Genomic DNA, 12850 nt, shown 5'->3' on the forward strand with positions numbered 1-12850 from the left:
AGTAAATCAAAACTCAGGTCATGTTGGAAAGGTGTAAGTGAAATAACGCTGAGTCATCCAGGTGAAATGACAGTCCATTTTATTGTTTCAGAACACAGCAGGCTACAGCAACCAGCTTGTCACGCTAACCCCTCCCTTAAGTAACAGCAGACCAATAAGATCCCTTCTCCACCTGGTCCTTCTACAGCCACACCCCTCCAGCTAGGTCAGCTACACCCCCTTTGGAACAGCAGAGACACGTCAGTGTCCACCTTTAAAGCAAGAAAATAGCTTGATATTTGGACCATGACTTCCAATTCATGTTTTTTTATACAAAAGCTACACAATGTTACACTTGATCATCAGAATACAGTTCAACTGATTAACTTTAGTGTTTGGACACCATTTAAAATGTGATCAGATTCTTTACTTTAATGGAGCATTACCACTAAAAAAAAAAGTCAACACTACCAGAGACTTAAAATACAAGGGACTGCAAAAACAAGAGATGAGTATAATAATTCAGAAAAGAAAAAGCAAGCTAAAATCAGTTGGTACCATTACAGACTTGAGGAAAACAGAATTTTAAAAAAAAATGTAAAAAGTATAACAACCAAAAGAAGTAAGAATGTAAAACAAAAGACATGAAAGGGAATTTAGAAAATGTTAACTGTTGAGATCAGAATCCATGTGTTATGTCAGGATTTAAAATCAGCCCTCTTCCAGGCTGAGAGACCAGAACCGCACTTCAATCTAGTTTGTCCCAATGGAGTTCCCATAGACAGGAAACTCTGCTTGTTGTTGTTGAGTCATCTTCAGGCACTTTCTGAAACCCCGCCTCCTCCATATGGGCGAATCACGATGCAGGTTCCTCCAGATCACATGATACAGCTACAATGGAAGGAAATAAGAGAAAAACTGGGAGTTGAGAGGAAGGAGACAGCACTGAGGCGTTGTTTAAGACCACACACACGCACAGCAAACAGTTTAACATCACACACACCACATCACACGGCTTTGTAATGAGGAGCAGTCTGAGCATGCAGCAGCCACAGTGAATAAACCCACCCCTCCCCCTCCCCAGCAATTCATCCAGACTGAAAAGCTCTACAGTCTGCACCTATTTTAACATCCAATCAAAACAAAAACAAGTGCATCTGTTGTAAGAGCTAACATGTGACCCCTGACCCCCAAGTGTGAAGGATTCTTACCTAGTAGAAAGTGTAGTGTAATGTCGGTCTTGGTATTTACAAGTCGGTATCAAACCAGGCCAGTTGGTTGGAGTCACCCGGTGGCAGGCCCTCTATCAGTTCCTGGGCGTGTCCCAGGTCAGGCAGACCCTCTACAGGAGGGTAGTCCTGGCCAGGGTGGTGGCCCCCACCTAGATCGTGGTCCATCATGGGCTCCATACCCATAGGGTCCCCTCCGTAACCCCCCGAGTGGAAGGAACGGTAGCTGGGGTCTGGTTGTGGGAGGAGTTGGTGAAGGAGAGGCGGGGGAAGCAGAGCAGTTGTTAGAAGCATGTTAACGAAACCCAAGCGGTCACACGGTAGTACGATCAGCACAGCACAGCACACCGTCCAACCTGCAGCACACTCTGCTCTCCGTCAACTGTGCTGTGTTCAGCTGACACCTGGAGTTTCACTCCCTTTGTTTTGTCTCATTTATCTCCACATTCAAGAGTTTATTTTTGTTTGGAAGAGAGACAATTAACGCAGTTAGTGCTGGAGGAACAGACGACAGTCACGCCCTCGGCCCATTGATCAGTACACAGTCCAAGGTCCTGCTGTTCTTGTACATTTAGAGGGCCAACGGCTGCAGATACTACAGGTTGACTTTCCTCCTGACTCAAGCTTCCATGAGCAGTAACATGGAAAAATGGAGCTCAGACATCGGACTGTGACGGATCTCTTGTGTCCACTGAAGGGGAGGCCGAGGAGGTGCCTGCTATCAGAAAAACAAATGCAGCAGGAGGAACACAACCAGCGAGAACAGAGGCTGTATGCCAATTAGTGAAAGAAAAACCAAATCAACGGGTTTTTTTGGAGCAGCCTTTCTGTTCTTGCGTCTGTAACCCTCCCCAGCCAACCAGAGGTGAGGACGTGACCTACCTTCCTGTCTGTAGCCTAGAGGCTCTCCCTGAGCTCCGATGTCCAAACCTAGGTCTCCAGTCTGCAGAGAAATAAACAGAGGGTGAGCAGTCTGACATGAGTTAAAGAAAAAAAAAAACCAGACTCATAAGTAATTTATAAGCGCTTTATACCTCGTTCCAGGCCATTGGTTCTGTCCTGAAGAGCGAGCTGGTGAGTTCTACTGAGAGGCGTTTCTTGTAGTCCTGGGGTTTGTCCTCGGACATACGGAACAAAACTGCAGCAGCATAGGTGGCTGGAGGAGGGGACAGCAACACAAACAGATCAGAACCATCTCATGTCTACATTCATCACGTTGGTGTTCTTAGTCTAATCACAAGCGCTAAGAAGAGTCTGTGAACGTACCGACTCCTTCGTTGCGGCTGTGTAGCAGCTCTGTGAGAGGGGCTGTGGCTCCCTCGGCCTCAATGGCCTCAGCGGCTTCTTTGTCCTGGGCCAGCTCACACAGCACACCGGCTGCCACGCGCTGGATGTTCTCAATGGGAGAATACAACAGCTGCACACACACAAAAGGCACAGAATTACATGTAATTATTCTTGAGACTCTCAGTGCTCACTCATGAACAGAAGGGGCCGTCCGAGGTTTGTTTTTTTACCTGCACAAACAGTGGGATGGTGTTGAGTCCTCTGATGACTATTCTGTTGTGGACGTCTCTGGCGAGGATGTGAAGCGCTCCTGTGCAGCCCTCCACAATCTCTTCCATACGAACTCCCTCCTAATGTACGTGAAGAGACAAAAAGAGTTTAAATGTCTGGAGGCATCAAAAACGCTTCCAACATAAACAAGCGGTGAGTGGGTTCAGTTGTTGATCTCCGGGTTCTGCTGGGTTGAAGGATAGCGGGGCAATGCTGAGCTTGTACCTACCACAAACTGCTGCTGCGTGCCTCCCATGCTGGTGCGTCTCTGTGTGTCTTGATGTGCTCTGACCAGTAGCTGGACCAGTCTGGGGATGGCTCCCTGCTCCCTCAGGGGAGCGTGGTTTGCAGGGCATAGAGCCAGGTTACGGATGAGGCCTACAGTAGCCTGAAGAGAGAAAAAAAAAATAACACGTCAGTCAAGAAAACGTGATGTAGAAATCACATGCACATTTATGATTTTCATGTGAAAAGTTGTTACCAATGGCCGGATTTTAATTATGTTTGTTTTGCGTGTGCTTTTAAATCTGTGGAGTCGTCGTGTGGCTGTGTCATCAGACAGCAGCAGAGACGAGAGGCAGTCAGGCCTCTCTCTCTGTCAACATTAATCTTGCTGTGGTTGTTCTCCCTGTTTGTTTATCGTACTGTTTTGCACGTGTGTGTGTGTGTGTGTGTGTGTGTGTGTGTGTGTGTGTGTACACATGCATCTGTACCTTAATGAGGGGCCAGTGTGACGGCGGGTGCAGTAATTTGACAACCACAGGCAGGCCGTAGTGCAGTCGGACTGCGTTCTGTGCCATCTCAGCGTCCTGGTGTCTGGATGTGAGGTGACGCAGAGCACAAATCGCCGGTTCTGTGATGTCCTCTCTGTCTCCAGCCCGCAGCACCGTACGAACCAACGCCTCGATCCCTCCAACCTACGGGGAAGCCGAGCAACAGGTTAGTGGGAAAACGCCGGAGCGTCAGATGGACTGCAAGCGTCCATGAAGTGTACGCGAGGGTTCTCACCTGGCAGACCATCATCTTGTTCTTGTAGTTGTTGCAGGTCAGGTTAGACAGGATGCCAGCAGCACACGTCACCACGTTAATGTCGTCACTGCCGAGCAGCTGGACCAGAGTGCCTAACAGACCCTCCATTCCCTCCTGCAGAGAAACACAGAGTCAAGTGAGCAGGAGAGGAAAAGGTAGAGGGCATAGTGAATGTTAGGCTGGATCATTGTCACCGTCGCTCCTGAGAGACGATAAGAGGGGAAAAGGGGGACACTTCTCATCACCTGTTTGGTGGCAGCATCTGATAAGTTCCTGAGAGTCCAGAGACAGTTCTGGACCAGTCTCTGGCTGGGGTCTGTGAGGTGGAGCCCTAGAGCTTGCATGCCTCCTGGACAAAAACAACAAAGATGGAGAACGTTGTGATTTAAGTGCTGACACAACAGGGTCACGTTTCCTTCTGAAGAACTGTCATTTTGAAAGCGTACGAGAGTTCGTTTGTGTCACAGTGCACGGCGTTTAAATCAAGCAGGAACACAAATCCTCGATGAATACACAGGCTTGTGTGCAATCATTTTGAACAGATAACGCCTGGAGTAACAAACATACCGGCTTCTACGATGGCCGGCTTGTTACTGGAGCAGACGGACAGAACTTTGAGGACTCTACTCGTGGTCCAGAGCAGTTTCTCATAGGTGTAGGTCCTCATGATGTTGACCAGTGCCTGGGGGCCGCCACTGGCCAGGATTATTAACTACAAACAAGAAAAAAAACAAAACGTGAGGTAAGGTCCAATCTGGGAAAGAAGTGACCTCACTCCTCCTCCTCCGCCCCCTCCCTCACCTTGCTCTCCTGGTTTCCGTAGGCCAGAATCTGCAGGCAGTCCGTGGTGATGGCCAGGAACTTGACATTGGTTTTGTTGAGCAGAGCGACCATTTTCTGCAGACCTCCAGCTAAACGCACGGCCATCTTGGCTCCTTCCTGGTGCAGGAGGAGGTTGTGGAGCGTGGTGATGGCGTAGAAGAGGACAGAGTCCACCGGTGATCTGGAGAACAAACACACGCACACACAGGCTGATGAGATCACTGCGCCTCTGGAAAATAACCACAAACTGGATACGAGGTGAGGATTCTCTCGAGCTCCTTCCTCCATCATCGTCTGCCTTTCACGAGTTTAGAGTCAATTCAAGAAAAGTTTCTCTTGTCACTGTTTGAAGGTTCAGGTGACACAAAGCCATTGTGATTCATTACAAATCAAAATGATGTTGCTGCTTTTTTTTTTGTTACAGAACTGTACAAGATCAAAAAAAAAAAAAAAAAAAAAAAAGACATGAATGATGAAGGAGCCCCTGAATTAAGTGTCCCACCGGCCCACTTCCACATACCCCAGCATTTTAACAAGGGCTGGTATTCCTCCGGACTTAAAAATAGCCAGCAGGCCCTCTCTGTGGTGGGACAGGTTGTGGAGAGTTCCGGCGGTGCAGCGAGCCGTCTCCACATCGTTTGTGTTCTGCATGGTCCTCACGATAGCGGACACCATCTGAGGGGAGCGCATGATGGCGTGGCGAGAGGCTTCTTTTTTTGAAAGTTGGTGGACCATCACGGCCGCTTTGTTTACAACAACCTGTGGAGGACGGACGCGCGTTAGTTCACGAGGAAAGAAAAGAAGAAATATATAAAATCAAATGTAGCACAGATTTAGACGAGCTCGAAATGTAGAGTCACCTGGTCCTCATCGTTGAGAAGCTTGGTGAGTTCTGGGATGGCTCTGGTCGCCAGCTCAGCGTCGTCTTGGTAATTAATCAGATTGACCACGGCGTGTTTGAGCATTTGCGAGGGCTCTGCCAGCCTCTGGACGTTGGTTGGGTTTGCTGCGTCATACTGCGTCGAGGGGATCTGCATGCCCTCCTCGAGGGTCTCTGGGAACATCGCTGCACGCACCCGCTGTGCACGCGTCATGGCGTACTGACCATCTATGTCTGCAGGGGACAGGAGAAGGAGGCTGGGTTACACACTTTGCTATTCGAGCTGCCGTGTCGGGAAAAGGTTTCAAAGATTTTGACGCGCGGCGTGAAGATCTTTTTCTAAACTTTGAAGGTTAATTTGACAAACCTTGTACTTGTTCCTGGGAGAAGTTCTGGTTGAAGCCCTGCTCCCACTCATACATGACCTGGTTGTCCACGTCGTCTTCTTCGGGGTTGCCCTTCCCGCTGAGAGAGGGGGCAGTTGTGGTGGCTCCTGAATGGATGCCTGAATCCAGGTAAGACTGCTGCTGCCAGTGGCTGACTGCAGCCTTACGGTCCGGCTCCATGGCCATGTCCAGCTCCATCAGATCAGCTGGGGAGAAAAAAAATGATTTAAGGAAGGAAGGAAGGAAAGGAAGCAAGGAAAAGCAGGCAGACGTTTGTTTTTAAAGTTGTCTTAGAATGCAGAATTATTTGTGGCAGAATATATGGAGAAAAACTTTTGAGTGCAGGAGGGCAGTGGTGTCACACTGGTCCCAGGTTCAACTGCTGGTCCTCAAGTGTTTTCTCTTCCTTTAGTTCTTGTTACTCTCAAAGCAGTCCTAACTCGTAAAAAAGGCAAAACGCCCACAAGTCATTAAATCAACACAAGCCATTAAATGTTGTACATTGAAGTTCACATTGTTAGATGTCGTTTGCTTGGTGAGCGTAACAAACAGATTTTTCCATCTGCTCTCCATGCTGTGCTTTTAACCCGTTTTTTTCTCGTTTCCACACGTCATTGAGGGGGATCTCGTCTTTCAAAATTAAAAAATCAATAACAAATTCACTTTGCTGTAATGAGAACATAAATCTGCCGCAGGGGAAGGGGCCGTTTTCTACTGCAGCAAAGTTTCACACGTCGTCAAACGCGTTCCAAACCCTCGGATCGGTGCGTGTACAGCAGCAGTGTGCGGGACACAGGTCGCTCACCTTGGGAAGCCATGTTCCTTTCTCAAACTGCGGCCAACACAGCTTCCTGATCTGAAACGACAAAAAAAAAAAAAAAAAAAAAAAAAAAAAAAAGGGAAAATGAGTCAGTGGAATCTCTCACTTCATTGTTCCTGAGCTCTAATGCTTACTTCTAGTCCTGTTTCCTTCATTTAAACATCAGCTACACAGATTAGACACAGATGGACCAGAGCAGAAGGATCAGCAGAAAAACTAGACGGTAACGGCAGAGAACGTCAAGCGCCTGCTCTCCTTTCCCCTCCTGCCCACTCCCACTCCTGGATTTCCCAAACAACAGCAGTTCACACACAAAGCCACCATTAAGTGTAGCAGCTCGCAGCTATTTAGGTGAGGAAGGACAGGGGGGGGAGAAAAGGAGGAGGGCATACACATTCCTGAGCTGGCTTTGAAGCTGAAGCCACACTGCAGGAAAATAAACACAGGCTATGGCAGGAGGGGCAGAACCAGGGAGAGGGGATTAATTCAGAGGAAAACAAGGAACATTTAGACAGAGGAGTTTTCTATTCGGAGTCAGAGAAAAATGTGAAGACAGTAACAACCCAAAGCAGGAAATTGGAAAAATGTAAAACGGAAGAAAATCCCAGCTCAAAAGAGACAGTAAACAGGAGTTGTTTATCCACAGAGTCAGAAATGATTCAGTCAAACCCTTTCCAAATAAATCTGCTGTTAGTCCTTAATGAATTCTGAATAAATCCCCTTCTCTTACAGCACACCAGTCTGGACATGTTGAAACACTGGAGAGGCGGAGAGTCGTCATGAATTCATCATTCCCTTAGTTGTGATAACAGAGGTGACTAACCTGAATCAAAGAGCGCCACAGCAGGCTCATATAATCACCCAGGTTAGAACTGCACGCCATCTTTGTGCTTTCCTCATCAGACACTAGTAAATAAAGTGTGAACGACTTCTTCACTCCAGCCTTGTGTTGGTAAACTCTGAAGTAAATAAACACCGAGCACAGAGGGTTCTATGGGGGAAGGGGGCTTTTCATTTTGGAAGTCGATGCGTTTGATTCAGACACTTTTTTTTTTTGGCCGCCGGGGGCCGCGATTCAACAGGTGTGAGGCGTCGCCACTAAAGTAAGGTCAGATGTAGCAACAAGGGGACGTCTGATGTTGGATGACAGAAATGTTCGGAAATAGCCACGAGAAATATCATTTGATTCAGCGTGTATCTGTGAGAGTCTTTGAAAAGGGCGCGCTGCGTTTTGAGGGTAGTGACGTGATTTGGGATTTTTTTTTTTCATTTTTGAGGTTGTGAAGGATGAAACAAAAACATGAAATCAGCTCTCGACAGTGAAATAGCCAATTAACTTGGAAAGCGTCGTTAATTCAGCCCCAGGTGGAGAGTTAGTATTCAAGAAGGGTTTGAGTTAAGTTTACTACAGCCGTCAGATCACTCTCTCTCTTAAACAGACAAACACTCAAGCTAAGCAGACATATTTCTTAAGAAACAGAATCTTCTTCTTCACAACATAACCTCTTCCAAAAGGCAGTGTCAATGTGTCCGTGTCATCCTCTTTACTGTTTCTCTGGAGAAAGCTGCTTATTTGTTTTTGCTGCTTAGAGAAAGCAGTCAGCCATCTTTTCAACTCTCCAAAGGTTTCTTTTGCTTTCCTATTTCTTCGCCAAGCTCCGAGCTGCAGAGTGTGGCCGGTCTGAGTCACACCGACTCTGCACTCACTCTTTTTAATATCCTCAGTTTTCTATTTCATACACGGCCTGCATCTCAAATACAGCACGTTCATGGAAGATGGAAGGAGATTTTAATGAAACTGTTTTTAAGAGAGAAAAGGGCAGGCAGATCCTGAGAGTCTGTGCGAGTGTTTAGAGGGAGGAGATGGGCTAAAAGCACCCAAAGACTCCAAACTTTTGCTCTGGATTACTTCCCCCTCTGGCACCCACATTGGCCCAGCTCAGCTTTGTCATTAAAGCTCAATCTGGAGCCAGGCTCCATGACTGCGGCTCCGAACCACAAAAGGCACCAACAGAAACGTACTGTTTCACACACACACACACACTTACAGGCCTGCCCTCATATAACCTAACTCTGCTCTAATGGCAGCCATGTGTCCCATCCACAAGGCTTTGTACCGTACACAAATCTGACATTCAATCAAAGCACACACTGCAACCATTTATCCTATGCACTTGTGGAAAATGTAGGCTGTTCATGTGGCTTTGAAAACAGAGCCAATCAAAGGTTTGATGGGCAAACAGGAAAAGTCTGGTCTCCAATTGAAACACAAATGATAGTTTTTCAATACAGTCAAGACTCTGACCGTGAAAACAAAACAAAATTCAGATTTGGGTAAAAGTTCCTCGATACCAGGAACCAGCCTGACCATGACAAACTCAAAGAGAGGTTTCTTTGAAGCCACATGTGAAATCCCATATGTAGAGCTACAATCCATAACAGAAACCAGATGATTGGCTGGGCATGTGCTGTGACTTCAGGTATATCTGCCACAAAAACAAGTCACGATATTCAGACCAAGCAATACTTGAATATCTTTTAAACCTTGGTCCTCAGTCTGATGTTAGAGTAGACGGAGACGTTCAGTGCCTGGGCACTGACCTCTGAAGTATAACCACAGGACTGCAGGACCAAACTCAAATGACAGTTCCAGCGCCGAGGCCGAAAACAGAGCGCTTCAGCCTGCATCCGAGCCAAGTCAAGACAAACGTACACCCCACATGGAGAGGGGTTAGCTCAAATGATTGGTTAAAAACACCATGTGGCGTTGAATCAAAGCGCTGCATGGCTGAAGATGATGTACTTTACTGGGGAAAGTAGTTTGAAGTAGGAAGTTAAGAGGACTGTTTTGAACACATGTGCGATTCATACATGCAGGTGATACGACTCATCATAGTTTAAAAATGAGTGAGAGCGTTTTTGAGTGCTTTCATTGTTGTGTGGTGATAAACTGAACCGTCCCACTCGCACGCCGATGGCTCAGGCTGCTTTGTAGCTAACTCCATACATGTGCTGATGACAAGGTAGCAGGAGCAATCCAGGGGTGAGCGTCTTGCCCAAGGGCATATGGGACATGTTGCTGCAGGAGCTGGGGATCCAATAAACTTTCGGCTGAGAGACTACCGACATATTGTTTAAGTGCTAAAACATCACCAGCTGGCTAGAAGTGTGGAAGTAATCTGTAAGAAGGAGAAATCTTGCTTCTAAACACATGAAGTCCTCAACGCCATCTCTGCTCTTTAAATTATTATTATAATCTTAAACGTATTTCCCGTCAATGAAAGGGAAGAAAAAACCTCCATCATTACATTTGAGCAAGCGGACCCAGTGATTGAGGGTTTTTTAGGGTGGGTGTGTGTTTGGGGGGGGGGGGGGGGGGGGGTGTATATTGATAATGAGACTTCAAAAGAGCTAAATCCATCTCAGACTCAGAGTCACAGCCGACTTCCTCTCAAGTGAAAAAAACAGAGTTCAATACATCCATATGAGTAAATGACCCAAACAAGCTGCATGATTGGCCCCGGCAGTGAGACGGGAGCTGCCACAGCTTCCTGTGCTTGCCACATAATGTGCAGGGTCAGCAGCACTCACTGCTGGCTGCCAGCAAAACAATGAGCTCAATGCCTGCAGCCGCTGCACCGTGTGCTCCTTCTCCACTGCAAAGAGATGGATGCCCACCGAGACACAGGAGGTCCAGGAAACACCTAGCACCTTTTCATTTTATCACTCCAAAAAAAAATATGGGAAAACAACTCCCCCAACATATGTATTCTCAAGAAAAAACAAAAAAACATTTGTTGACCTTATTTGACGCCTTAAATTCTTCACTGCCTTGTAACATGAGAATGAAGGATTAAATAAGAAAATGTCATTTTGATGATGATGACGCCTGTTTTTATATATATATATATATATTATATATATATATATATATATATATATATATAAAATTGCCCTGTTCATCTGGAATCGAGATGTGACAGTAGAGGATATCACTATCCGGTTTTCAGGTAAATTACTTGACAACAAACCACTACCGGTCTAAGAGGAAACTTCCACCTCCGCCTCCGTTCAAACCTTTCAAAGCACCAGTCATGAACATTTCGCATTTTTGAATAACCTAATCTACAACAGAGAGTCGATGAAAATGCTGAGATTTTTGGGCCATTAAACACCAGAATGGTCAAGTATTTTCGATAATAAAAAAAATCCACCCGCTATCAAGTCAAATAAATCGAACTGCAGAGCTTTAAAAAACTAAAAAAAAAAAAAAAAGAAAGAAAAAATCAAACTTCAAAGATAAAAAGTCATCCTCCCCTAATCTCTCCATCTTACACGGAAACATCAATTTTATCAGAAGTGTTTGAAAACAAAAATCCCTCCACCATCCCGTCATTTCTCCTATAACTCAACTTTGACCCCCCCCCCCCCCCCCCCCCCCCCCCACACACACACACACACACAGCTCTGGATGTGCTAAATGTGAAAAACCAACATCGGGAATAACATTTTCTCAAATGTTAACAGCACACTAAATGTTCTCCATCACAGTGCTCCTCCTCCCTGCTCGCTGCTCCTGACTTTCTGGACTCATGTTTCACAGCCTGGCTCCTCCTCGTCGCTGGGGCGAAATGTGTCTCTTTGTTTAAATGGACGGGGTTTAAAAACACGCTCTCACTGGCCTTCGAGCCAAAACACACCAAACGCTAACAATAAGTGTTAGTTTAGCGATTTACTTTCACGTCCTTTAAAGTTTATCACGGTCGACGAAGTTGCAGCTAAACTTGGGACCGACAGTTTTCGTGAACGTGGCCCTTCATAGTTATCTAACTTTACTTTCAATCAGACTTTTTTTTTTACACATACCTGTAAACATGCCCACGATTTCTAGTGTAAATCATCCAAAAAAAAATAAGACTATGTTCAACTAAACCAGCTGCAAACACGGACGACTAAAGGGCGAAACTCACGCCGAGTAAAGTGAGTCAGACTGGTGGTATGTGGCCAGCTGTTGAACTGGGCCACTGGTTCTGCTAACGGGACTGGTTCACCGTTAGCTTCAGGAACATTTCAAACAGGCGTGAACACGGAAATCAAACATTTACTCCTAACCACCAATTAAAGGTTTCAGGAGTCACAAAAAGGCAACAGAATCCGTCAGTTGCATTAAGAAAGCGTTACTTTGCAACTGTGTTTTAATTCATCTCAAACCTGGCATACGTTTCTAATAATGAATGTATCGTTTAAAATGAATGTTCTCCCACTAAGCGGCGGCAGACTCTTCCCAAATATCTGCCATGAAAGCAGCTGCGGCGACAGCAGCATCCCCGGTCTAACCGCGTATCCATTCCTGCTGGCGTTCAGGCAAAAAAAAGAGGGACAAACTAGCTGAAGCCAATAGTTTGAATGTTGAAGCCTACCCCAGTCAACACAGAAAGTCCGTCCACTCGGATCCCGGTGAATAAAAACCACTTCGAAATGGAAAAGTCGAGGAATATGTGAGGACGAGCGTAGCCGGGAGCCCTCGTCCACTCCCTCCACAGTCAGTGAATGTTGACTTGGCCGGAACAGCAGAGACTGAAAAATGTAAGATGGCGGCTCATCTATATAGACCGAAGAACAACTCTAGCACTCACATATCCTTCCGTGCGCTCAAATAAAATAGAAACAAACACCTGAAAAAATGTCACTCATCACTACTCTTACACCTCTCCATGTGAATTTTATTAACCCCATTAACACCAATCTTGGTTGTGATTTGTAGTTGATTTATTGAACAAAAACAGGCATAAATCATTGTCTACATCGAGAGTATGAATACAAGAATGGAATGAAGTTCCGGCGGACTAGAAAGGGGAAATCCGATTCCTTTCCCCATCTTACGCCTATTGAAGTTAGAAAAACGACCATATATTTATATATTTCTACCTTTTCAGAGTGAGACAGTGAGAGTTTTAAATGAAAAAGGGCACTAGTATTCCCTAACCCAAGTGAACGACCACATACACTCACTTCTTTAAAAGCAAATTAGTCCACAATAATGGAGATGAACACATGGAAACATGGAAAGTCAGTTCCAAGCAACAAAATGTTATTTTAATTTGAGCTTGTGTATATACTCTTTGTATTTGCAATTTAAAAATCTTGA

At 45.8% G+C, this 12850-nt stretch overlaps 1 protein-coding gene across 1 annotated transcript; it reads right to left on the reverse strand.

Annotated features, from left to right (window-relative positions):
• Positions 1 to 62: 62 nt before the first annotated feature.
• On the reverse strand, positions 63 to 12293 carry ctnnb1 (catenin (cadherin-associated protein), beta 1). Its single transcript, XM_079343034.1, has 17 exons — positions 12123 to 12293; positions 6688 to 6738; positions 5864 to 6088; positions 5477 to 5730; positions 5137 to 5375; positions 4596 to 4797; positions 4362 to 4506; positions 4040 to 4143; positions 3774 to 3908; positions 3479 to 3682; positions 2995 to 3153; positions 2726 to 2845; positions 2475 to 2625; positions 2243 to 2364; positions 2091 to 2151; positions 1191 to 1441; positions 63 to 870 (listed from the first exon to the last, which is right to left on the reverse strand). The coding sequence occupies exons 2-16, from the start codon at positions 6698 to 6700 to the stop codon at positions 1227 to 1229; spliced, it is 2349 nt and encodes a 782-aa protein (XP_079199160.1). The 5' UTR covers positions 6701 to 6738; positions 12123 to 12293; the 3' UTR covers positions 63 to 870; positions 1191 to 1226.
• Positions 12294 to 12850: the final 557 nt, after the last annotated feature.

The sequence above is a fragment of the Symphodus melops genome (genome assembly GCF_947650265.1).
Source record: "Symphodus melops genome assembly, chromosome: 5".
NCBI lineage: Eukaryota > Metazoa > Chordata > Actinopteri > Labriformes > Labridae > Symphodus > Symphodus melops.

Bases quoted from the DNA above. Each gene is read 5' to 3' on its own strand.
- ctnnb1 (XM_079343034.1), bottom strand. The intron at 5,376-5,476 runs GTGACTCTACAT...CGTCCTCCACAG, and splicing joins TTCTCAACGATGAGGACCAG to GTTGTTGTAAACAAAGCGGC. The intron at 4,798-5,136 runs GTATGTGGAAGT...TTTGTTCTCCAG, and splicing joins GCCCTTGTTAAAATGCTGGG to ATCACCGGTGGACTCTGTCC.